Raw genomic sequence first — 27,162 nt, forward strand, 5'->3', positions numbered from 1 at the left:
GAAAAAGCAAAAACGATTTTAATAAAGAAAATGTCTGCCCTCTGAAATCAAACACATTTAATACTTTTATAGTACACTGAAGTTATATCTTGTTCTTTAAAATATCTTTCCTCCAAATGATTCTGAGGCTCAATCACAATTACAGAATACATAAAATTAAATATATTAACATGACACAACGACTTAGTACTCTATAAAGTACATTATTTATGACTCCACAAGGCACACAGTTTATACAAGTTAATATGGGCTATATGAAGTGTCCTCAGTTTTCAGGTACTTAGCCCTGCTAGCCAGGGTGAACATTCTTTTAACAGTATACTTTGGTGTCCTTCTTTGAAGAATGGACATTGAAAAAGTTAAAAATGAGTTACTATGTAGGCACTGATGTATGGAAAATACACTTTGTGTTTTTATATATTGTAAGCTGGAAATGCCTTTTGAGTCACATACAGATTTATGCTAGAAAGCCTGACAAACACTGAACAGTCTGTGAAGAATAGAAAACATCTTGACCAACAATTCAGATGAATATAATTCAACCATTTGCTGCAATATTAATTTGCTTATTAAATGAATTACTCTGAAATCCTTTGGTTGTCAGGTACCAAAATAATTTTGAAGTTAGAGAACTGCTTTCCCACTTAATTCTTGTGGGTGGCCCAATTCCCCATGATATTCACAGCTGAGAAGTATTTTTTATGCATTTTTATCTCAAGTGATAATCAGGAGCAAATTAAATCCTGTCTTAAATTTAAAAAAAAATGCAAACCACTCCTCGGTGCCTTCAGACTGTTAGGTCTGCAAGACATAGGCTTAGCTCCACTTCCTGAATGCTGCTTTTGCATGCTGTCACCTCTGTAACAGACTGAAATATGTCTATTATTACATCAGGATTGCCCAACCTAATGACCATCTAATCCAATCAACTCAGGATGGCCTGACCTAATGAGTTTCAGATGTAGTGCTTCTAAAGTCAGTCAATAGTAATACTTTAAAGAAACTTCATTCCAACAAATTGAATATAAAATCTTTGTATTATATGCAGAAGTTCACAAAAAGCACTTCAAGGATTTCTGGTCAAAACCTATGGCCAGAAGATTCCAAAGCCCACACATTTTGTCCCAGTGTAATTATGACAGCTACAATAAAAGCAGTAAAAAGCAAGACAAGCAAATCTTGGTCTTTCTTACATGATTACAACCTCATTCCCTGGGGGAACAGGTACTGAAAGGATGTTGCAAGTTGTGCTTGTGTTTAGACAGATGTCATCTGGGACCATAAGCTACAGGAGTTTCAGATTTTTTCATTATCATCATTGTTGATTTTCTTAAATGCGACTGGGCTTGCTTGTTTCAAAGAAGTCTTAGAAACATCTGTGTGCATGGTAGACATGGCTATCGTCTCGTAGTCATCATCCCGAGACCGGAAATCACAAAAGTTAAAGAAGAACTGCAAGTCTCTCTGGAAATTTTTGTTCAGGAATCCATAGAATATGGGGTTGACACAAGTGGATATCATTGCCGTCAGGTGGCACAGCAGGAATAGGAGATTGTGGTTGCACGTCGCAATGATCTGGTGATTCCAATCAAACACAGTGTTAAAGATGGTAAGGGGCAGCCAGCAGACTGCAAACGCTACCACGATGGACAACAGCATGACATTGATCCTTTTGGTTTCACTGGACCTGTATTTATTGTCTCTCATCTTGTCCATCATGCTGTTTCTCCTTTTTAAGCGTATATATATCTACGGAGAGACACACAAAAAAAGTTCAAATAGAACCACTAATTTAATGTGGAATTCTGTGGAAAGCGGGTTAAAATGGAAATGGTAGGGGGAAACGTTCTCTTACCTTGAAGTAGCAAATAAATATGAAACAGAGTGGGCCAAAATACTGCAGCATCAAGAGGAGAGTTGTGTAAGACAACCTATGGGAGTCCGATGGAAATTTATCAAAGCACACGTATTTGTCCTTGAACGCGTCAAGTGTTACATTCTGGAACGGCTCATCGGTCAATACTTGATAGATGAGGAAAGGTAGAGAAGAAACCACAGCAAGAACCCAAATGACACCAATACCTACGTAAGCATGTCTGTTATTTGGTCTCCACCCTCGTGGGTTGATAATCAGCTGATGGCGCTCCACAGCAATGAGAACCAGAGAGAAAATGGACACGGTGATTGAAACACATTGCACAAAAGGATTCAATTTGCACATTGCCTCACCAAAAACCCAGTGGTCCATTAATGTGTAGACAAATGTGAAGGGGAGACACATGATGGCAACTAGCAAGTCTGAGAAGGAAAGGTTCACGATCAGGATATTGGTAACATTTCTCATCTCCTTTTGTTTCAAGATGATTATAATCAAGGCCAGGTTTCCAGAGACCCCGAGAATTATTACAGCTCCATAAGCAAGAGCTAATGTAAATATCATGGCCAAGGGCAGATGACAATCATCACTTTCAAAAGCCAAAAACTGGGAATTCTCTGAAAAATTACAGAAGATTGAATGATTTTCAACTTGGGAAAATAATGTTGAATTCATTTTGATTGGTTGGGTTGTTATAGATTACTCTAGACAAATGGAAAATATGTTTCTTCAAAGCAGATCAAATGTTCAGCTTATTCTTAATTCTCCATATTGCAATCCACTTATCAAAATTATTCTCAATTCTTCATTCCCTTGAACTGAACAATCTGTAAAGAGAAAATGACCAATGGCATTACTAATTTTATTGAGGGCAGTCAAAATGAATTCTGACTCACAGTACTGTTTTAAGTGAAGACATTGAAATAAATAAACAAAATGTAATCTGTATAAACATCTTTTTAAAATAGCAGAAACAGTGCAAACATTTTGAAAAAAACTCTTCTAATATTTTTTATTGGACTTGCAATTACTACATTTTGATCCAGCAAAATGTAGTAGTCTGTAAATTAGTAAGGTGTCTGTAAATCTCATGCCCAAAGTCTTACATAAACCACTGCCAACAGATTCCGAAACATTGTAAAAATATGAGTGTGTAACAAAAAATTTAATGCACAGATTAACACATAAGCTATGAAACAAAGGAAAACAACTACAAAAATTTCCCTAATTCTTCCTCCTACTATAGAAATGAACTAATTCATTAAGTTGTACGAATAGCTCCACCATATACTGAACTGCTCTTCAAAGCTGATATTTAGAACAATTGTGTTCAAAAGGGGATGATCAATACAGTGAAACATCAAAAACCTTTGTCATATGAAGGGCTATGGAAGGGACAGAAGACGTTTAATCCAGAAAAGACTAGGAATGGTATAGACGTCTTCTCATATTTGAATGGGTAGCATGTGCCGTAGGGAACTGGGCTTAAAATATTATATCTTAACTATACAAGTTAGAAATAGGACCAAGGGAAGTGTAGTACAGTGTATATTAAAAACAAAACAAAACAAATTTCACATCATTATGAGGAACAAAAGTTTAATCGAATGAGATCAACTGCCTGCAAAACTATGGGGTGCTCCATACACAAGAGTTTGCAGCTGCTACATGAAAGACTTTTGGGGAGTTCTTGCATTGTGCAGGAGATTTAACTGGATATAACTGAAGCTCCTTCTAACTTTAAAGTGCTAGGATTTTATTAATACGTCAGAAGCTTTCAAAGGATTTCTAAGGTTTTATACATGCAAATATCCTCCCTCCCCCCTAGACTGTATACTGATACAATGCAGGGACCTACATTTTGTGGTAATTTTGATCTTTCACAGCATTTTGCGAATGAAGACTCTTTTCTTACCAACAAGAGAAATTACAGACAGTGGTTTTTTAGAGATTAAAAGCTCCTTTTAAAAAAATGTGATTTCCTCCAGATTGCTAAATAAATATATGAGATTCAGGGTTTCTTATGCTAATTAACAGGCCATTGTGCCTGTGTTAAGAAAGGGAATTGCATTTATTTCTTTTTTATGTGAGAATAAAGAAAATCATGCAAATGTACTTCCATTTCAAAGGAGATAAGAAATTTAATGAACATTTGCCTTTTAAGTGGCACCTCTAATGAACCCTTCCTTGAGTGTTTTTGCTTTCTAGAATATGAGGTGTTTTTTATTATAAAACCACAACTTGGCTTTATAAAACTTAAGAATAAAAATAAAGGTTTCTAACATTTAGGGAGAATGGAGGAATTAAGACTAGGAATGATTTCAAGTGTATACATTTTTAGAAGCATGGCCCTCCCCCCCCCCCACCCCCGCAACAACCAATACATAATGGCTCCTCAACTCCTGTAGCCATCACCCTTTCTCTCTCAAGAATGCCAAAGGGCAGAGAATAATTTCTGTCTCTTAGTGTCTGAGAACAAACCTTGAAGAAGTAAGGAATAATCTAACATTTCTTTGCAAATTCCTCACTGAAGAATTCAAGAAAATGTTTTCATCATACTTCATATTCACATTGCTCTCAAGATATTCAACATGACTTACTAGTTAATTGTGAGTTTCTCTTCATTATTTAAAGTAAAACGAGCATGAGAGGAAAGTGCGCCCTCTTTATCCTATGACTTCTCATGGCTCCCTGCCACTACACACCACCAGATGATAAGACACTGTACGTTCCTCAGCCCGACACTTGAAGACCTCTACATTTTGCTTCCCTTTGCCTTTCACTTCCTGCTCCAATAGCCCCATGGTGAATGCTCTGTTCCAGGTGGGCCAGTCTCTTCACAGCCCCCGAGTGCCCTCCAGCCTGTTGGAGCTTTGCATTCACCTCCGTCTCCGCCATTGCTCTTGCTGGGTGCTCTGGCTCATCACCAATCCAAATGCTACCCATCTTTCAAAGCACCATTTAGCGCCCCTGAATCCTTAACTGGCTCCTCCCAATTACGATAAAATCTCTTTCAGGTAGGTAGTGTATATACCTCATGGCGCCTTGCATTTACTGGATTTAGAACAAAAATGTGTTGACTGACATAGTAGGCACATGGTTGGAATAGTAGGTTCTTATGTGAATTAATCCTAACATCAATAACTGAATTCTGTCATAGTCCCTTTACATGCAAGATGGAGGCTAATTACAATAATCATTTTAATAGGTCAGGTATATAGGAGAAAATGTTCCATTTTTGTGTTTAAACAAAGGAACTGTTTCTGAAAGAAAATTCATTCATGCAATAAATATTTACTGAACACTTAGTTTGTGTCAGGCATGGTTTTAGGGGAGATAATAGTGACCTTCTCATTGAGTTTCTAGTCTTGTGGACAAAGAAAGCCAAGAAAAAATAAATTGGTAAAAGGGACAGTATGCCAGATGATAGGTATTATACAGAAAAATAAAGCAAAGAAGGGCAACTGGGGTTGTTGGGAGTTGCACTTTATTACTGGGTGCTAAGGAAGGCCTCAGCTTGCCTGAAAGGATGGCATATGAACTAAGACTTGAAACTGGTGAGTGAGGAAGCCATGTAGATATGCCAGGGATGGCATCCCATGTGGAAAGAACAAATGTAAAATCCTTAAGGCTGGACTGTACCTGGTGTATTAAACAGCAATGAGAAGTGCAAAAAATAGGAGACAGACTAGTAGAAAATTAATTAGAAAGGGTAAGCAGAAGAGGAACGGATTATATAAGACCTTATTCCACGGGTCAGTTTGACTTTTTCTCTGAGAAAGATGAGGAATCCCTGGAGAGTCTCTGGTAAAGGCATGAAGTTAGCTGGCTTGTTTTAAATTATTATTCTAGCTGTTGTTTTCAACAGACTTAAGATAGGAAAGGGAAGTAGGGAGATTCATTAAGAGGCTAATACAATAATCCAGATTAGAGGTAACAGAGGCACTGACTGGGGTGTTTACAATGGAAAGGGAGAAAAATAGAAATTTTAAATCCATTCACTTATTTTGACAAAATTCAATACATAATACAGTGTGTGGGCTACAAAGGCAGTTTCTTACAGATGGTTTTAGGTGAATACTGAAATTCAACTCTGATACCTTTGAAATTATATTTGATGGACATGCTCTGGTAAGGAATAGTAGTCTTTCTACTAAGTAGATGTTAACTTAGCTATACAGGGAATGTAAACTATCTTTTTAATTGTTTGCAAAGCCTCCTTTTCTAAGTGCATGTTTGGTAGTCATTCTAGTTTGGTAAAACAGTTCTGCATTGGATAAAATGTGTATTTTCAGGCTATCTTAGTATAACTTCATGAAAGAATAGTTGTCAGAAAATAATACCAGGAAAGAATTTGCATATATTATATTTGCAAAAGAAAATAATTTGATATTTACTATCCCAATATTTAAAATAAGATATGAAGCTACAGACATTGCAAAAATTAAAGGTTGTTAAACCTCAATACAACTGTTACGAGCAATTAGAGACAAAATAGAGATACTATATACATCACCAGTTGGAAACTTGGCCCCTTTCCAAAGGGAAATTTCCTTCTCCTTTCCAATGAGAATGCTGGCCTTTCACTGCTTGCCGTTCTGAGTGATGTTACTACCTGAAAATACACGTTCCTGGTCATAGTCTGCAGCAGATAAATTTTTTCATATTCTCAGAACTGGCTGTTCACCCTTACTTGTTTTGGAAAAGAAATGCCAGCCTTGTTACATACAGCCTCCCAAAGTTACTGCTAGTTTATCTACGTGAGTTACGTAATTCCCTGTTCTTTCCTCTCCTGGTACAACAGACAGCTGCCTTAAAACGATAAGGGAAGACTCGGAATGCTGTAGTCACCCACCAAAAAGCACTCACGATTTAGTCATAGGTGGGCAACTGGGCTGGATAGCTTTCAGCTCTCTTTACCAGTGAAGCATTCTAGAGTCTTGGGGCTGCCAGATACTCCTCCTCGGTTTCTGTCCAGGGAAAGAGCCCCAAGCTCCGCACGCCCACCCTGCCTGGGTGCCACCTAGCGACTTAGGCTTTTGCACAGGATCCAGGTACGCATGGCAAACCTGAGCGCTCGAGGGGGGGGGGGGAGTGAAAAGAAATGTCAAAACACACTCCCTCTTGCCTTCCCCTAGGTTTTTCCTGTGCTCCTGCAGTTACCAAAGAATGAAATGGCATGGTTAAATCAAAATTCCTATTGTTATGTACCCACCTTTTCATATTGTGTAACTAGGTGAATTGTCCTAAATCTTCCTCATCCCTAGCCTGCCCACCTTCTCCCGCCCCCCCCCCACCCGTTTGCCACCCATCTATCAAGGAACATCTCTACCCGTGATGATGAGACTGGCAAACAAAACATCCAAACCAACCAAAATTAAAAAAGAAGCAGAGCCGAAACTCAGTCTGTTCTCTGTGGACTAACACCAGTTCTTAAAACATTCGCCTCTCTCTAGTCTACCTGGAGACCAACGGAACACTCTTAAACCACCTGTACCTCCAGTCTATGCCCAATCTCCTAATCCAGCCAGGGTCCATCATCGCTGTTCTAAAAGGAGCTGAAGAACTCGATGAAACTCGGAAATAAAAGAATAGGGCTCGGGGTGTCTACCAGGGCGCAATGACAGACTGGAAGGGTCAGCACCGAGGGAGAGGGGCTCCATTCCAGCCCAGACGCGGGGAACCGTCAAGTGTCCGGGGGACCGTGCGTGCGTCCGGGTCCGCTGCCGCGCGGGCGAGCCCGAGCCTCCGCCGGCTTCCCGCGGGACACGTGCGGCGCGAAGAGCACTAAGGTGGACCACTGGTCAAACCCACCAAACCCACCGTTGCCCAGACCATCCCAGCGACCCTTTCCTCCGCGCCAACTCCAGCGCGGCCGCCCCGGCAGCCAGCTCCAGAAAAACGCAAAAGATAAGCGAGGTCAAGGGAAGACGGCCTTACGAGAACCCCAGGAGGGGAGAACTCATATCGCGGTGCAGAAACCCTGGTGGAGCAGGGTGTGCGGATGCCACCAACTCCCGGTTACTAACGTCGGCCGACACCCACAGGCAGGAGTCCCGGAGTTGTCCGATCTTCTGCTGCACCTTGCGACCTGCCTGCACCGGGAGCCCAACTGAAAGGCTTGACTATGCCCCACCTCAGTTTCGCAGAGTCAATTTCGGGCACTCGCACGTTTTTTCTTCCTCTCTCATCCCTCACGCCGTCAATGAGAGATTTCCAAAAAGTCCCTTAAAAGGTGTAAACTCGAAACTTACCCTCTGTTGGATTCATCTTTCTCGCCCGTTTATTAAAGCGGGAAGAATGGTAATGGAAGGGAGCAGAGAGGGGAGAAAAGATCCGTTGGTATTTCTCCTGCTCAAATCCTAAAGATTGATGAAGATAGGAAGAGACGCCCCCTTAAAGCCGAACTCCACCTCATCCCCGGATCACGTGACGGCGCCCCGCGAGTAGCGCCTGATGCTCCCCCCGCAGACACCTCAGCTTGATATACACCTCGGGGGTGCGTTGCCTAGGAATTCTGGAAAGAAAAGCAATTAAACATATCCATACATTGTTAGACACATACGCGCGGTGCAGAGGAAAGTAAGCACTCATCCCCACACTCCTTAACTCCCGGGAAGGCAAGAAAATTTTACGAGGCTTTTACAAAGTCAGAGCCACGGTTTTCCTTTGTTTGCAGGTCAGTGCCATCTTGTGGCCGAAGTTATAACCGGCTGAAATGTTGGAGCGTCAGCCGAACTCTAGAATGAAAGGGATTGTAATGCAGAAGAATAGGAAATGTGAAATTCACCGCAACAATGCCACTAATAAGTTTCTCGCTTTCTTTTGTATATTTCCGTTTGCATATTTCTCACACCAGTGCCGAGAAGGTTTTTCACCATTTTAAAAGCGAACAAAGAGAAAACCTTACCAAAAAAAAAAAAAAAAAAGTAGCAAATCTCTGATGAGAAAGCCTGGCCCTGTATTCCTTCTTTCTTTCCACTGAGAAAATGCTGTCAGGTTTGTTCCCAGTGCCTCGCTGCTTTTTTTAGGGGAGCACGATGAACTGAACATCTCCCTGGTGGTCAAAAAGAGTCAGTGCCATTTCCTCGGTGCTTAGTCTACTGCTGTACTGAACGTTGTGAAGAAAAGAACGGAATGTACAGAAGAGTACATTGACGGTGGCAAAACCATCATGGTGCTCGGTGATTCTGGATAATTACTGATGCACTGATCTTAGATGTTTTACTTAGTTGTGTTCTACTTTGAAAAACCAAAGTTGTGTATTTCACAAACACATGTACGCAAAAATTATTTACAGGTGAGGATGAATACAACTTCTTCCAAATCAAGCTGCCAGAAAATAAAAAGTGTTCCTAATAAAGGTATAGGACACTGCCTAGGATACACATAAAAGTTTTATTACATAACAACTATGAATGCATTCTGTCTTCAAACTAAAAACAAAACAAAATTCCAAGAAAAATGGAATGCCCTGAACTTTACACTGTTAAAAAATGCTTTCTTTCTCTATTAGGCAAAATAAACACTATTTAAAGTTCAGTATAAGTCATAGCTGGTTTATTTATATAGTGATGTAAACATCTCTGTTTTTTCCCCCCAGAAATCTTTCTAAAATATTTGTCATTAGACATATTTTTGTACAGTTGAAAAGGGTGTGTGATCAAGAATTAAAATATCATGGTCATCTAATAATGAGCTACAATAATAGATGTGAGCATACATTTTACAAAATCCTACTACAGGCTAAACAGAGTAAAATGGCATATATATTTTCTTTTTTTATTCTTTTCTCTTTTTTTAACCAAGGATGAACATATAAAGCCTAACTTAGGAATTTCAGTTCTTTTAAAGAGCAATAACTCTTTAGGTTTCTTGTCGCCTTTTGTCTACTCTATTCCCTCAAGTCACATTCCGAGAAGCAAGTTTACCCCAACGTTCTGATATCAGTTTGGCTGTTTTCAGTCTGCTGCAAGAATTACAAATGAAATCATCTAATTTTCTTTGAAGAATACATTTTTATGTAAGCATTTTTGCTATGTCAACAGGATTTTTGGAGTTGAAAATATAACCTGGACTCGTTAGACACTTTCTGTATTTCCCAAGAATGCTATAATAATGCTCAAACTACTATGGCCAGTGTATTTTATCACTTTATTAATTGAATTGTTATAAAGTGTCCCCCATAAGGCAAATTTATAAAGCTGCATTCTTGAAATATTAATATAAATACCAATCTTTGAAAGATCATTGGTCTCAAAGACTTTTCTATGTCAAATTTTGTGGTACAAAAAGAAGTTTTGAAATGCTCAACAACGTAGCAAGTTACATAATTCTCTAGGAATATCATTTATTAAGTACTCTTCCAAAGTGTAAAATATAAATAACATTTTTAAAAGTGTAAAATAAAAAAAATCAGCATTGTATAATAACCAAATACAACATAAGATCCTCTTATAATGTAATCTTATGGAAGGTTTGACATAAAGTAATCCGAGTTCCTAAGAAGACATGTGTTAAAGAGTAATCTGAATTCCTCAAAAGATGTATTAAAGAGACTATATGTGTGAAATAAAGATAACTTCTTTTTCTACTCTTAAATGAACAGCCAGTTGCATACTTTCTTATCTGGGATTCAAACTAGATAAAACCTCACCTTTGCTAGGGAGAGAGAACTTTTTCCATTTTGTGTATTTCCTAGCCATCTGACCTATAAACCATGAATAGGAGAATTAAATTAATGACATGTTTTCATGTTCTCTTGGGTAAGTCTTTTGTTCTGTCATTTAAACAGAAGAATAGGCTCTACTCATTAAATCTCTGCAGACCTTAGTTTTATCATCTAAAAAATGGTCTGGCCCTTTAAATTGCATGATTCAATGACTGCATAGATAAAAGTGTATCACTATACTTGCTGATGGAATTTATCCATTGTAACTAATTTATTGGTCTCCTGATGAATTTCTGCTGCAAGGGTTAAAGATTCTAAAATGCTATTAGGTCTTGATACAGGAAAGTTGTCATAAATTATGACTCAGAAAAATCTTGATAGGCATTAACACTACATGTGAAAACTAGAAAGTGGATGACATTGTAGGAGAAAATTCCATCAGGGTGAAACTTGTATGAACCACGTTGGTGAGTAAGTTCATATTCTGTTCATTAATTAGGTGCCAGTTTTTCCACTTTCTGTAACTTACCTATTACATTTATTTGAATTGATGATGTCATAGAATATAGATTGCAACATTATTTTACGGACCACGAAGGAAGAAAATGCTTCCAGTAATGCAAAGACACACAAGCAATTGTAAATGAATCTCAAAGTTAGAGTACTAAAATATTTTTTAAAATCCTCATCTTAGAACCAATGAAATATAGGAGGCAAAGAGTTTTGACTAAATTGGTTAGTACAATCAAATGGTCAATACAATCACTTAATTCAATTGTCTTTGAGAATTAACTCTCAGAAAGAAGTAACAATTTAGTGTAAATGTTAGTACACAAGTATGTAGGCAAACAATTCAATTACCTTCTTTGTGCAGAGAAGCTAAGTAATATTTATGGATTTGTTCTTGATTTGAACTGGGAATGCACTTCAAGAAAGTTCTCATTTCGTTACATAGACTACAAATTCAGAGCATTTGTTTTAAAATTCTCAGAATAAGACTCTAGAAGACTAGGGTCTTAAAACTATTTAGTAAATATCCAAACATTCTCCTGCAGATCTCACCTTGTCCAACACCCTTTATACATTCAACCAAAGTGTAATGTTATCTTACAAAAGTGTCACATTGTGTATTTATTACATGGTATAATGAACAGAGCTTTGCCATTGTTACTATTATTGCTTTTGATTAGAATTATTACTATTCCCTTCATATCTCTTTCCAAAGGTATGGAGTAGGAATAGCGGGTGAGAAGGGCAAGTTTGAACGCACCTCTAAACCTGCCATCATCTATGACAAATACCTCCAACAGTTCATCTTGCCCCACTTCCACCTCCCATGACCCCCACCCCGAAATCTCAGCCTTAATATTAAACCCTTTCACAACACAACACAACACAACACAACACAACACAACACAACACAACACTACAGGCAGCCAACATCAGTAGATCAGACTTGGTTCCATGATGTAAAGCTACTTCACATCCCTGAGATAGGGCAATTTTTCCTAAAGGAAAAAAAAAAAAAAAGACTCCTTATGTCCACATAAACAACTTCACAAACTGGCACAAAGGTGGTATGAAGTGTTCCCAGGCATCACTTTGCTTAGGTAAGTATCCCATCTTCATTCCTTTGTTTAAAGTCTAGCTATTGCTTTTCTTTCTCCAGATACATATAAACTTAGAAAGAGAATAAATATCCAAGGATGGGCTGGGGTACAATTGGACTCTTCTGAACCCAGGAAATTGCTTGGCTACCATTCTCTACTAGAATAGCAGCATAAAGGTAAAAATAACCGAACGGCACAGATTATCCAAAACTTTAGCTGAGGGACACCTAGGTGGTTCAATCCGTTAAGTGTCTGCCTTCAGCTCAGGTCATCATCCCAGGGTCCTGGGATCGAGCCCTACATCGGGCTCCCTGCCTGGCAGGGAGCTTGCTTCTCCCTCTCCTTCTGCCTGCCACTCCCCCTGCTTATGTTCTCTCTCTCTCTCTCTCTCAGACAAATTAATAAATAAAATCTTAAAAAAAAAACACCAAAAAAACCTTAGCTGAGACATAAATATTATCCAGAAATTCTTGGGCTTGAGTGACTTCCAGTTTCTCTTCTTTGAGAAGGTTTTTCAAATTGTCACCCTTCTCCCCCAGTCTTCTACCTTCTACTGAGAAACTCTCAGTTTCTAGACTCCTCCTTCCATCTGAATTAAGTAAAAACCATAGGACATTTACTCCCTCACTTCTGCATTCCTCATTTCAGCAGTGACTCCTCTGCCCCAGCTGTTTCAGCCCCCAGGCTTTGAGTCAGCCTAGTCCAGATTTCCCAGCTGACGCCCCAAACACCGTGTGACAGAGACAAGCCACCACCACTGTGCTCTCCCACTCAATCCATGAGCATAAAATCCATGAGCGAGTTGTTGTTTTACTCCACTAAATTTGGGAAGCGTGTTACACAATAATATAACTGTAACACCTTTTATTCAACAATTCAGTTTTCTTGGCGCAACACTAAAATGAAAACAAAAATAAAATTGCTCACTCTTGCATTGTAACTCCCTCACCCACGTCAAAGCTTCTGTAGCTGTCTTCTCTTTCCTGGTAACTTTTCCAAAACTGAACATTTACTGTCCCCTTATTTGCTCTTTAGATATGGCCCACCTGAATCCACCTCTGCCCATAACACCAATGATCAAAGCCAGTGGAAACAATTCAGACATTATTATATTTATTCTTTATGTTGGTTTGACTCTCTTGACCTTCCTATGCTCTTGGAATTTTCTTTTCCTTTGACTTCATGAACTCCACACTTCAGGCTTTTCTCATTCCTTACCGCATGTTCCTCAGTTTTCTCTCTCAAGATCAGCTGTCTCCCTCTACTTCTTAAGTGGCTCATGCTATATAAATGGGCCCGAGATGGCACCTGTGTATTAGCCTAAATGCCCCCCCCATATTGTTTTCTCCTTCACACAGCAGGCTAGGACAAGTGGCCCAAAGCCAGACAGCCCCAAACTCAAATTCTCACACATCTAATTGCTTTAAATGTAATCCAAATAAATATATTTTTAACCAGTTAGAGCCCATTTACTTTTCATACCCTGACAAACTGCACCCATCATCTGTCAACCATAGATAAAAGAAATCCTGTAGCCATGAAAGACACCAAACTGCTGTTGCCCTTTAGAGCTCTGTGAACCAAGTCTCTCCACTTAGCTACTGAGTGATATCACCTAGACAAGTGAGCCTACTCTCTATTTTCTCCCTCTCCCCAAGAGTCCTCTGTCCTATCTCCCCTTCTGGATGGTAGCACCATGCTGTTGTCTTTGGAAAATCTCTTGCCTGGAGAACCTACCCCTGTCGCGCGACACTGTCCAAGACCACTCCCAAAAAGCTTGTGTGTTACTGCCTTTCGTGGTCCTTTCATTTCCTTGATTGACCTGAAATCCCCAAATTTACCATAGATCTCATTCTTAATCTTCTCCTTTTTTTTAAACCTTAATGCATAATCATACCCTCTGTCACCAATTATATGCCTATATGCTCACAACCCTATATTTCTATCTAAAGGACAGATCCCTCTCAGGCTTCCTTGGCAAATGTGCTTCCCAGCTGGTGGACAGGAATCTCAGTCTTGTCATCATCTCCATCCCTCAAACCAGAATCTAAAAACTATCCTGTGTTTGTCTCTCACACTCTCAAATGCAATTGCTCACACATTCCCATTGATTTTACCCCTTAAACATCTCTCAAATGTGTTTTTTCACACCATCGAACTCTACTTATTTCTCTGCTAAATGGACCTTCTGCCTCAGTGGTTTTCACAATGGTCCAGGTATATCCCTCCCCAGCTTAGTCTAGTTGCTTTCCAGACCCTTCAAGTACAATGTCCTTTTAACCAATATTTTCAGTGTCTTCCTCTCCACTTCCCACACACTCAGTCATACCAAACTATCTGCGCTTCTCTGTTACATCCACTCTCACCTTCATGCTATTTCCCCACTTCTTACTTACCCTTCCCTGCCATCTGGGGATTCAACTCTCACCAATTCCTCAAACCTCAATTCAAGTAGCTTCTCAACTATGAAGCCCTCTTTTATTCTCTCCATCTCTCCAAATGCCCCCATAGGCTGAATGTGCCTTATTCATGTTCCTGAAGCACTCTAAGTTTATTTCCAACATAGAATTAATACACTAGATATAATTAATTGTTTATTTGCACAGAACCACACTGTGGTCTCTGGAAGGCAGTGACTACTTTTTTCACTTCTTTGAACTCACAGCTTAGAATTCTATCTGTTATACCACATGATATTGAAAAAAGTTCTGTTGAAGGATTGAAGAACAAAGAATAAGGTAGGATAACATAAATTATGAACATCATAAATCAAGCCCATTTGTTCATCTGAAACATTTAAAACTGTCTTGGGCATTTTAGTTATGGTGGATTACTGCTCTTTTATACATGCACATAATACGTGTGTGTGTGTGCATTTACATATATGTAAATTCTACATATACTTTATACATATATATGCTTATTATATTCTTCTCTTGATGATTCTTCTCATTTTTAAAATTTTCTTTATGTGTTAATTCTGCTTTCCCTGGTAAGTATAAACTTGAAAAATGAATCCTACTGCCTTTAAAAATGCATATAATGTCCAGCAGAAAAATGTCTTATAAGTTTTTCTACCTACCCACTTTTAAAAGCTGAATTACCTGTGAGCACGAAAAGAGTAAGAATACGGTAACAGATTCCTTTTTGAAGAGCCTATCATTTAACCACATCAACTTTTTATTCTGGGCTTATGCTTTGAACAGTTCTCTAAACATTCTTTTTAAAGACTATTCAAAACAAACCAACATATCAAAAACAAATAAACTATTTCTCTTTCACTTCCACTTAAATATAGTAAAGCTATATTTAGACTTATAAGTAGATTTAAAATACTAACCATGAAAACTTAGCTAAGAAATGAAAATTTATTTTTAAAAAGCATATTGGGGGATACTTATCAACAACACCACTTTTTGTTTTGATTTACAAAAGGGAAGAATGTATGGCCTACCTATGGATTTACATGATAGCAATATTATATCTCCAAAAGAATCTACGTTCTCTTCTTCTATATTTTTTGTGCTGTGATTTTTAAAATAATATAATTAGATGAAGAATCATCTGTTGATATGTAAGACATCCACAACTTTTTAAAAGAATGAATCAAGTATCATTATGTAGTTATTATAGCTGCAGGGAAGAGAATGTGCCAATAAAAATGGAAAGCTATCAACAGTATTTCTTTTTTTCTAATATGGAGAGAAACAATTTCTACGACCATCAAATTTTTCTCAAGATCCAGAAAGTTTCTCTTTCTACACATATATCTATGATGCATGCTTGTTAATGGCATAAAGTCATAGGTAGTCAGAGCTTAAAGGACGTTCCATATCTACCAGTCAAAACATTTCATTTTACAAAGAAAGTGAAAACTACAAAGGTCAAGTGTTTTGTCTAAAGCCACACCATTAATCTGGAATAAAACCCGAATGAAATCCGGGTCTTCGGACAAGTATCCATTATACAAATACATCTGTGATATGTGATTGCATAACTATATAGATGCATACAACACGTATGTGTGCATGTATTTTCAACATGGAAAATTTATTGAAAGAAAAAAGAACTGTACAATCTGTCTGGCAATTAGTCACTGAGTTATAGTTAATGATTTAATTATTAGGGAATCAAAAGGAAAGATAAAGTATTGCTTAAGTAGCAAAGTGCTAACTGGGGATGTACTGCATGGTGACTAATATAACAAAATAAAAATTATAAAAAAGAAAGTAGCAAAGTGCTTGTCAGAAGAAGACAATTATATGTTTATCCTGCCCCCTTAGGACCTCAAAATTATCTTTGAATTCTCTGGGAAAATGGCTCTATGCACCCAAGTCTTTGGGTCAGCTTTTTTTTAATTGCCTTTGTTTCTTAAAAAAACTGCATGTATTTCACAATTATGTTAGTTCCTTGTTTTAAGTCCTAAATATTGATTATATCACAAACTATTACAGTTCCAAAGAAATCAATGCAGCAATGCACATCCTAAAAATATTTTGATAATACGTGGAAATGGCCCTCACCACGTCTTTTAAGAATTAAGGATTTAAATTTACCATGATAGAAACAGTGGATAAAGAAATGTTTACTCTTAATGAATATAACAAATAACCTCACTGAAAAAAATGCGTCAAATAAGATAATACTATTTTTTCTACTTTATCACCACTATTCCTATAACTAATATATCGATATCACATATCATTTGAGATTATGTCAATGCCCTTTAGTAACTGTCCTTCACAAATGGTTAAACTGTTATTAAAATGCAGGAATAACTTTGTCAAAGACAACAGACATGTTCCTCAGAGAAATGTTACCCCAGGCATTGTTTGGAATGTCCTATTATTCAATAATTCGTCTTAGGAGTCCCGAGTGGTTTTAACTTTCACCTTTATAGAAATGCTTTCTTTCATAACTGATGAAGAGCCATGAGAACTGGAAAATAGCCGGTTTAATTTTGTAGCACACATAAAATCCAGCTTAATTTCCCAAATGAGCATTTTATAAATAGTGAGTAGGAGAAATACACAGAGCAGAGGTGGACATTACTATTCGTGTTCCCAAAGGTAGTACTCCACGTGCTTGAATTTACTCCATAAAATAGGAACAAAATCATTTATTATATTCTACAAAGAGTGATGATGATTAGTCTTGAATCTCTCCCGGGAAATTTGAAGATAAAAGCACACTGATCTTCATATCTTCCTCTTTATGTAGCATATTGTTGGAATTTTCAAGTGGACCAAATCTTCAAAAGAAGGATTTTTAAAAATAAGTCGTTTACTCCATGTATATTAAGTGTGTATTTAAAGAATGCTTTCTGAGGCTTGCATGTTTGTGTGTGCAGTGGAAGAAAATGGTGGGTTAATCGAAATCTTCATCTCAATGACATGTTGGCCTTTTATTTTTAATACTCTAATAATAACAGTCACTTAAATCTAAGGGTCGATATCATCAAAAGAAAAAACAAATTTGTGGAAAAGAAATAAAATCCATCTTGTATTTTTAACATACAAAAGCTTGTAGCATAGATGAGTATTTTGGAAGATAGTCACATGGGGTTCATTTGGAAGCTGTTTTAACAACAAAGCGTATTTGAAGTAAGTATATATTATAACTGTGCAAGGGATGGAAGAATAGAAATTTATGTGGCAATGTGGAGTGGATTGATCATGCTGATGTTGGAGTGAAGAAAGTCTAAGAACCAAACTTTGTTTTCTTATCAGTCACCCCTTCTTGACATATTATCCTTCAGCTCACCGACTGCACGATCCAATGGGCCTGCTCAGACTGCCTTTTCTGTCAAGCATTTGGGGGAGAATGTACTAATATTCCAGAAATAAGACAGAAAAACATGAAGTAGGAACTGGACTTACTTGAGGTATTTAAAAGCTCTTGGATGACTCTTTAGCCAATACAATGACAGTCTCTACAGATTCCCTGAGTATCAAATATTAAAATTCAGCAGAGAGGAGACACAAGAAATTTTGTCCATTTCTGAGGTAACAGGTAGGGTTTGCTGCCCCCAGAAACTAGATTTGCAAGTTGCATTGCTACCAAGGGATACAGTCCTCTCCAGTTCAGAGTGCCAGTCCCATTGGATTACACTCATCACTGAACACTTGATGCTATGATTGTCCCATGATTGTTTTCAGCTTTGAAATACACAACAAATACAATCTTTTGCCTGCAAGGCCATGGTCAAAAACATCTGGACCTCTACCCAATCTCTCCAGTCTCTTTCTCTCTCTGTCTCTCCCCACTCCCTGCCTCCTACACACACACACACACACACACACACACACACACACATATACACAGACACAGAGCACAGAGAAACCTAAAATACCTGCCTAACAAAATACCTACCTAACAAAAATAAGGCAAACCTGCAATTCAGATTTGGAAACACTGGGGATAGAAATCACGTTCAGGAGAAAGAGAGGGCCAAATTTTGTAGTGCTTTTTTGATTGTTGTCTTTTTTTTTTTTTTTTAACCTATGACAACTCTTTTTACCCCCCAATCTTCTTTATGTTTGTTACTCAACAGTCCTGGGAAACGTGAATTCCATTTCAACCTTCTCCTCAGCTCCACGCCGCTTGCCCACGCCCACAACTACTTCTCTTTAGCAATGGGAATAAATCCTTTTTCCTGTTCTTCGAGGTGCATCAAATCTCTGACCCTTTGTGTCCCCCGCTCCCTCGGATCAACCTCCCTGCTTAGACTTCTCCCTTCCTCATTCCAAAAAGGTGCGAAAAGAGCAGCGCTCTGTTTTGGTTTTTATTTTTTCAAACAAAGAGAAAACCTGGGCCTTGAAGCTTTTTCTCATGTAGCCTAAGCTCTTAGAGGTCCGCCTGCGCTCGCTCCCACATCAGCTCAAGACTCCGAGTTCCCTTCACCAGGCTGGGGACAGAACTGGCAAAAATCTTCCTGCTCGGCAAGTTAACTTGGCCTCGGCCGGGAACCAGAGGCCAGAGTGACGGGGTGCCATCTCGAGGGCTGCAGCTTCTCCCCGGGGCCCCAAACAGCAAGGTAGGGGCTGGGATGCCCCGAACCCGGGCTTGGGGAGAGGCTGTCGCGGAGCAGGCGCCCTAGAGCAGGGTCTCCGGGGTCCCGGGAGCAGTCACGTGTTCCCGAGGCGCCTCTAAAACCCCCGCTGCTCCCCGCTCCTTCCTCCCTACCCCCGCCTCTTCCCCACCGCCACCTCCAGGTCCTCCCCCTGCAGTCGCCGCCGCCCGGGCGCAGAAGCGACCGAGTTCCCGGGAGCCGAGGCACCAGCACCGGCCCGGGCGCCCCGAGGTACCGGATTCAGCCTCTCCCCGCCGCTCCCTTCCGCGCGAGGGTGGGCCTGCAGGGAGGGGCCGAGGCCGTTCCTGGCTGGGGCAGAGAGTCCGCGCGGGGCCGGGGAGCCGCACCCCTGTCCCCGGTCCCCGGTCCCGGGGGTAGTCGGGACTCGCGAGAGGGCGAGTGGGGAAGCCAAAGGTAGAGCGGCTGGAAAACTGGGGGGTTTGGGATGGAGGAACAGGCAATTGTTAGGCGTGAAGGGAGAGCTGGGAAGGGACGAAGCTGAATTCTTTCGTGCGGGGCAAGTACTCACCCGGGGTGGGGCAGGCACTGGCTGAATCTAGGAGGAGTGTCCGGAATCCGCGCTGGAGCTGGAGCTGGATCCGGAGCGAGCGGGAGGGGTTTCTGCGGGGACCTAGCGCTTCCCCGGGGGACGAGCCCCGGGGCAGCCCGGCTGGCATCCAAGGCAGGGGAACCGCAGCCCACGGGGTGCTCAGCTAGTGCACACCCGTAGGCGGGCTCTGGCGCGGTCCCGGGGCGCGGTCCACCGGGCGCCACTCGGTCAGTCCACCTGCCGCGCAGTCCCGCAGCTGGCCGCAGACCCGGAGGCAGCCGCGCGCCCGGATTTGCGCTCCTGTTTGCAAGGTGGCCTCCTAGGACAAATGCGAGCAGTACCATACATCCATACACCTTGAATTCCAGAAACAAGGAATTTTTTTATCCCCAAGTTCACAGACCTTTAGTTTAGCTTTTAAAGGAACTGAACCAGCGTGTTGGATTAAAGTCGAAAGACTTTGCCGAGACCATGGAATAGCCTGAGGCTCTCAGCAGAATTTTGAGCCGGAATGCAATTTTAGATTTCAGATTTCTCAAGGGAAAAGAAACTCTGCTGTTAGAATTAAGAGAGGGTGGCGCGTGCCTGCGTGTTTGTCAGCTGAGCAAAGCTGTATTTATCTTTCCAACTCAAATTTTGCCAGATTCTAGCTTTAAAAATAAATCATGGGAATATTTGAGAGCATGGAACCTCGCCGTTGTTCCAGGATCATAGCAAAATAGGCAATAGTTGATATTTTATCATAGCTAGAGGGGAAAAAATTCATGTATTTTGTTCTTTTGTGTGTGATTGGCATTCTTTGTGAAAAGATGTGCATTTTCATAAGACAGGAAATTATCCTAACAAAGGACAGTTATTTTAACTATATTAGCTGTCTCTTAGTATCCTTTGAGTTCCCTGTAGTTCCTCTTATTATTCTTTTTTAAAACTATCTACTTAACATACCTAAGATCTATTCAGAAGATTTCATTTGTCTTGGTGTCAGCTATAGATCAATTTTTATAAGAAAATTACAATATCAGAAAATTACAGTAAGTCTACAAAGACATTGCTTTTTAAAAGTCACCACAGTTTGACAAAAAACTTTTACTTTTTTCACTTTTTACTCTGAGGATTAAAGTTTGATGTTGCAGCCTGGGAATTCTGATGGTGGGAGCTAAAACTAGATATAAAAGAAGAAAATGTCATAAGTAAACAGAACAAAGGTTTCACATAGTCAATATCAAATTTCTTCTAAAACAATATTTCATTTTTGAGACATTCTTTCTGGTTATAGTTCATAATTTCTCTAGCACTCTGAAATGAAGAAAAGTACACATATTACATTACTCTTATGTATAAAATATTCATGTTTTATAAAATTGTACGGTATTCATTATAACACTTGTTGAAAAGCAGATAATTATTAAACAGATCTACATTTCATTATAGGTTTGCTTATTATGCTTTTCAGGGAAGTGAAGGGGTAAATTTAAGAAAAGAAATCCTTTGTGCTTTTTTCCCTTTCATTTTAAAGTAGTTTCTCTACCTTTGATTTTCAATTTAAAAAAAAAAGACAAATCTTATTGGACAACATTTCCTACTGCTTGAAATATCCCCTGGCTACTGTCAGGAAGGAGGGCATTTTTCTTTGTCCAAAGTTCTTCTAGTTGGACTAAGAATTAAATTTCCATGAGACAGATTAACAGAAGAAAATCAAATTTAGTTCCTACCTACAGGGAATCTACACAGACATGGAAATTCCAAAGACAGGCAAAATGAGGTATATATGTCATCCTGAGCTAAGGAGAGGGGTAAGGGAGGAAAACCATTAGCAGGAAGGTGAGACGAGATGTTTGGAAAATGAAGGTTACCCTGTTGTGCAGATGTTTCTTAGGCAAAGAGGAATCCCTATAAATAGCTCTTTTCCTGGTACAGGTCCACTATCTAAAATTTTTTTAGGCAGTTAGTGGGGAGGTCAAAGTTTCTACCTGAGTTTTTTGGGTCTTGATTATTTTCAGCTCAAAATAATCTACCTGCTATTGTGTGGCCCACTTTGGGTATCCTGCCTTTGGCCCCCACACTACAAGATGGCATGTTAAAGAAACAGCTAAGCATTCCATTCCTTCCCTCCCGCCCCATTTGCAATATCTCCAGTTGTAAGAAGTTATTGGAGCAAAGATTCACAAAATGTTCATGTAGTGCGGAGTACATTAGGTATTATGTGTATGTTTGCGTGTAGATGGGATGTGTTGGCCTGGGGCTAGAGGGAGAGCAGCACAAGGTTGATTACAGTCACACCAAAATAAAATGAATAAATGAATGTTGAATGAGTGAATGAATGTTAGAAGAGGGGAAAAAACATAAGAAAAAATGATAATTTATCAATCTATCAATGGGTGCAAATAAACATCTATGATATTCAGCAACAATGTTAAGTGTTCACGCTGTGGTGAAAAAAATCCATCGCTGGCAATCAGGAGAATGTCATACATTCATTCATTCATTCACTCACTCATTCATTCATTCATCATCCATTTAGGGCCTTTTATACCTCAGGCACTTGTAATTACTCATTGTGTAACCTTGAATTAACTCCTCAGAACATTACTCACATAGTATCTTGTATTTGTTATCTTTATGCCAGAGCCTACCAGAGCACCTCACACATTAATTGTTCAATAAATGCTAGTTGAATGAGCAAAGGAGGGAACAACTAATCTGTCTTGGCTATTCATTAATAAAAGGAGCCTCCCCTTTAAAATTGTATTTAAGTAGTGTTTTTTTAGGGAGGCAAAGAAGTGTTGGCCTCAGTTTTTCCAGTGTCCAGTGAATACTCAGGATGACATTTCCTTGATCTGCTTAGTAACAAGGTGGTGGTTTTTATAATTTAATAAATTCAGTATTTTCTGTGCATGTATTATCATAGAAAATTTTTAGTGACACACCACAATCTGATGTACTTCTTTTACACTTAATTAAAAACAAATGTTGTCAGTATTTTTTGCTATTTTAGTTTCATGTTGCTTTATCACTGAAAATATCTCATTTAAAATTTTAAAATGCTAAGCAATCCCCATTGTCTATGGATTTATCACCTTATTCCATTTTAGGGCCATTTGAAAACCTGTCTAATTTCAGTGGTTCCAATATACATGTGTACATAAACAGACATATACAATATATACCTAATATACACACAGTCATACACTATTCTGAACTTTCTTATATTCTCCGGATGATTCATTTCTGTTATTTTAAAGCTGGGAAAAATTAACTTTTAAAATGATGAGTCACAAGTGTTTACTTAGCATCCACTATGTACAACATAACTCTATTAAGCACCATTTCCAGCATGAAAAGAATTAAGACATTTTCCTTTGTGTCCATTAGAGTCTAATTGAGAAGACCAACCACTACATTGGAGTCAATCTGAATTTTAGATTCAAAACCACATTGTTTCTCTTACCACAAATTATACTGCATTTCCTCTTCCTTCAGAAAATTTTGGACAGTAATATTTTACTTTAAAAGAGTGTCATCCTCTAGTCATGTGTCCCAAGAAAGCACAAAGCCACTGTAGAATCAACTACCCAATTTCTCTTTTGTCCTTCCTTAACCTTGGTCGTAGAAAAGGTACTCAATAGCCACTGATCTACAGCAAAAAAAAAAACCCGATTGTCTCTAGAAAGTGAGTCAGAAGAAGAATAACTGAGCAGGATCACAGTAAGAAATAACCTGTACACATTATCGGTATACATAGGATTTCAACAAGGGAGATGGAACCCAGGAAATTAGGCAGGAAAACCAGCCAAAGCTACTTTGATTAGACGCTTACGAACCTATACAGAGCAGTTACTGGGATGCCATTAACTAACTGGTAATATGAAAAATAAGATGGTTCAGTAGATTATGTGAGTAACTTTTGCACCTCTTACCCCTTTTAACGTGGGGCAATATCAATATAAATTGTTGGCTAGTGTCTGAGAATGAATGAATAAGACCCTGAGCTCATGAATTAGTTTATCTTTAAAGGGATGTAATTTGTTCCTGGAAAGTAATTTAATCAACATAGAATCAGTTGTAGAAGTTGTGAAAAACTTAAACTTTCAAATTTTCTCATAGAACAATGATGCCTGTATCATCCTACTGAGACCTACTGTATATAAACCTGAAGTTAAAATTACTGATAATGAATGTATGTACACAAAGGATTTTCTATTTTGAAATATTTTGGATCAGGACCTAAAAGTCTCTTATAAATTAAAGATAGTAGTATTCACTATTAATTAAATATATATGTATTTTTATAATTTTAACCATAGTTATCCAACTGTAGATCTAGAAATACATACATAAATATAAATTGATATGTAGTGTAAATGCTTTTTAAAGTTGCATTATATAAGGATCTCTATTACAACATCTATATTCATCAGAATTAATTAACTATTGCTATCCTGAGTATTCTATAGGAAACTCTTGTTTAAAAAATAGTAGTGCTTACTTTTTTGTAATCCTGTCAAATCTCAATATGTAGCAGTAAATGAGAAATACCATTGTGCTATTAATAATATTGCATTGTTAATTTTGTTTGAAATGAAAAAAAAACTTATTATGGGGTATGATATTAGTATTACTTCTACATTTAACTTTAGATGTAAGATTTCCTCAGACAATATGAATTTATTCATTCCTTTTAAAGCTGAAAGTTATTTTCAGTTTTTAAATTAAAAAATAAACAGGTAAATTTTGGTTTTAAAAACACTGTCAGACTGCTGGTCAGTGGCTATCTTGATTCATGATAATCTGGCACATCTCAAAGGACTAAGAATTGATTATGGAATGATTTTGCCATCTAGTATTGTGCACACATAGTCAACAGTACAGCTTGATAAACACATAGTAAGTGCCTACTGTATAGACCTAAGTCCTGGGATAGTGTTTCTATGCTTGAAAGCTTACATTTGAACATGCATGAGCTAGATAATATTTAAGATACTAGACATTTGTTTGAATTTTTCATTTTTCCATAAATATTTATTTAGCACCTACAGTGGTGAAGTTACTGGGCCATGTATTGTGGTAGATACCACGAAGAATAAAGGACAGTTTTCTGTTTTTCCATTGCTTACAAATAGATGAGGTAGGCTGCTATGTATTTTAATTATATTGCAAAGCAAATTGCGACATATAGCATCACACGGCTATAAACAGAGCAGTATGGGGGCTCCAAAGAGGACATCGATTCCAATTGAGTGTCTAGACCAAGGAATACTTCAGGATAGGTGACTTTTAAGTTTGACCTTGATTGAAGTTGGAAAAGAATGAATGTTTAAGATAGGATTATGTGACCACACCATGAATAAGTACATTGACTAGACAATTAATAGTAATGCGCTATTGTAAATTAGATATCTTAAAGTTCTTATATACATTTGCCTTTTCCTTCCCTTTCATTATGTCTATGTAAATCTAAAAAACAAAGTCTGCTGTTTTAACACAAGTTAACACACCATAGAAATGATGATAGACTTAGACTTACTGTAATTGTTATTGGCTGGTATTTGCTCTGCACTTGGAACCAATTAAAGACCTTGTGGAACTTTGTTTAGGAGATTAATAAGGTATGGGAACAAATTTTTAAATTTAGTTTCCCTCTCAGTGGATTAATTTATAGTAGTCATGTAATTTTTTTTAAGTTGTTAACTAATGTCTTTTTATTCCAAGCAGGGCTTTAATATGGATTTAGAACTCCAGGATTTTTACAACAAAACCCTTGCCACTGAGAACAATACTGCTGCCACTCGAAATTCTGATTTTCCAGTCTGGGATGACTATAAAAGCAGTGTGGATGACTTGCAGTATTTTCTGATTGGACTTTACACATTTGTAAGTCTTCTTGGTTTTATGGGCAATCTACTTATTTTAATGGCTCTCATGAGAAAGCGTAATCAGAAAACGACAGTCAACTTCCTTATAGGAAATTTGGCCTTCTCTGATATTTTGGTTGTGCTCTTTTGCTCCCCTTTCACACTGACCTCTGTCTTACTGGATCAGTGGATGTTTGGCAAAGTCATGTGTCATATTATGCCTTTTCTTCAATGTGTGTCTGTTCTGGTTTCAACTTTAATTCTAATATCAATTGCCATTGTCAGGTATCATATGATAAAACATCCTATATCTAATAATTTAACAGCAAACCATGGCTACTTCCTGATTGCTACCGTGTGGACACTAGGTTTTGCAATTTGCTCTCCCCTTCCAGTGTTTCACAGTCTGGTGGAACTTCAGGAAACATTTGGCTCAGCATTGCTGAGCAGCAGGTATTTATGTGTGGAGTCGTGGCCATCTGATTCATACAGAATTGCTTTTACTATCTCTTTATTGCTAGTTCAGTATATTCTGCCCTTGGTGTGTCTCACTGTAAGTCATACCAGTGTCTGCAGGAGTATAAGCTGTGGGTTGTCCAACAAAGAAAACAAACTAGAAGAAAATGAGATGATCAACTTAACTCTTCATCCATTCAAAAAGAGTGGGCCTCAGGTGAAACTTTCCAGCAGCCATAAATGGAGCTATTCATTCATCAGAAAACACAGAAGAAGATACAGCAAGAAGACAGCATGTGTGTTACCTGCTCCAGCAAGACCTCCTCAAGAGAACCATTCAAGAATGCTTCCAGAAAACTTTGGTTCTGTAAAAAGTCAACCCTCTTCATCCAGTAAGTTCATACCAAGGGTCCCCACCTGCTTTGAGATGAAACCTGAAGAAAACTCAGATGTTCATGAAATGAGAGTAAACCGTTCTATCATGAGAATCAAAAAGAGATCTCGAAGCGTTTTCTATAGACTGACCATATTGATATTAGTGTTTGCTGTTAGCTGGATGCCGCTGCACCTTTTCCATGTGGTAACTGATTTTAATGATAACCTTATTTCAAACAGGCATTTCAAGTTGGTGTATTGCATTTGTCATTTGTTAGGCATGATGTCCTGTTGCCTTAATCCTATTCTGTATGGTTTTCTTAATAATGGGATCAAAGCTGATTTAATTTCCCTTATACAGTGTCTTCACATGTCATAATTCTGAATGTTTACCAAGGAAAGAACAAATGTTGGGATCATCTAAAACACAGTCACAATAACTCTGTATGTATAATAAACAAATTTTAGTAACGTAAAATTTCATTTATGTATCAGAGTTCTGAATTTGAATGTCAGTTCATAATATGTGGAAGATAACTTCAATGTGTGATTATATATAGTATGATGAATTCATTTAGTTGTATAAAGACTGTGTCAACGCAATCTGTAATTTCACTTGAAGAAGTAGTTATATTAACTTTCACTTCATCTTGTCTCTTAAACAAATGAATTGTAATTTTTGTTTAAAATAAAAGTTGTA

At 38.4% G+C, this 27,162-nt stretch overlaps 2 protein-coding genes across 7 annotated transcripts; one reads left to right on the forward strand and one right to left on the reverse strand.

Annotated features, from left to right (window-relative positions):
* On the reverse strand, nt 1-19,907 carry NPY1R (neuropeptide Y receptor Y1). Of its 4 annotated transcripts, none has more exons than XM_087866562.1 (4): nt 19,759-19,907; nt 6,393-6,491; nt 1,856-2,703; nt 1-1,749 (listed from the first exon to the last, which is right to left on the reverse strand). In XM_087866562.1, exons 3-4 carry the CDS (start codon nt 2,549-2,551, stop codon nt 1,297-1,299), a joined length of 1,149 nt encoding a protein of 382 aa, XP_087722688.1. In that variant the 5' UTR covers nt 2,552-2,703; nt 6,393-6,491; nt 19,759-19,907; the 3' UTR covers nt 1-1,296. The 4 variants fall into 4 exon arrangements, with proteins under 4 accessions (XP_087722688.1, XP_045654661.1, XP_087722689.1 ...); XM_045798705.2 differs by lacking the exon at nt 19,759-19,907 and adding an exon at nt 8,131-8,805; XM_087866563.1 differs by lacking the exons at nt 6,393-6,491; nt 19,759-19,907 and adding an exon at nt 8,131-8,805.
* NPY5R (neuropeptide Y receptor Y5) lies at nt 18,818-27,162 on the forward strand. Of its 3 annotated transcripts, none has more exons than XM_045798622.2 (2): nt 18,818-18,910; nt 25,492-27,162. In XM_045798622.2, exon 2 carries the CDS (start codon nt 25,501-25,503, stop codon nt 26,839-26,841), a length of 1,341 nt encoding a protein of 446 aa, XP_045654578.2. In that variant the 5' UTR covers nt 18,818-18,910; nt 25,492-25,500; the 3' UTR covers nt 26,842-27,162. The 3 variants fall into 3 exon arrangements, with proteins under 3 accessions (XP_045654578.2, XP_087722686.1, XP_087722687.1); XM_087866560.1 differs by lacking the exon at nt 18,818-18,910 and adding an exon at nt 19,033-19,193; XM_087866561.1 differs by lacking the exon at nt 18,818-18,910 and adding an exon at nt 19,350-19,460.

This window comes from Ursus americanus, chromosome 13 (genome assembly GCF_024610735.1).
Source record: "Ursus americanus isolate L20-20 chromosome 13, mUrsAme1.1.p, whole genome shotgun sequence".
Lineage (NCBI taxonomy): Eukaryota > Metazoa > Chordata > Mammalia > Carnivora > Ursidae > Ursus > Ursus americanus.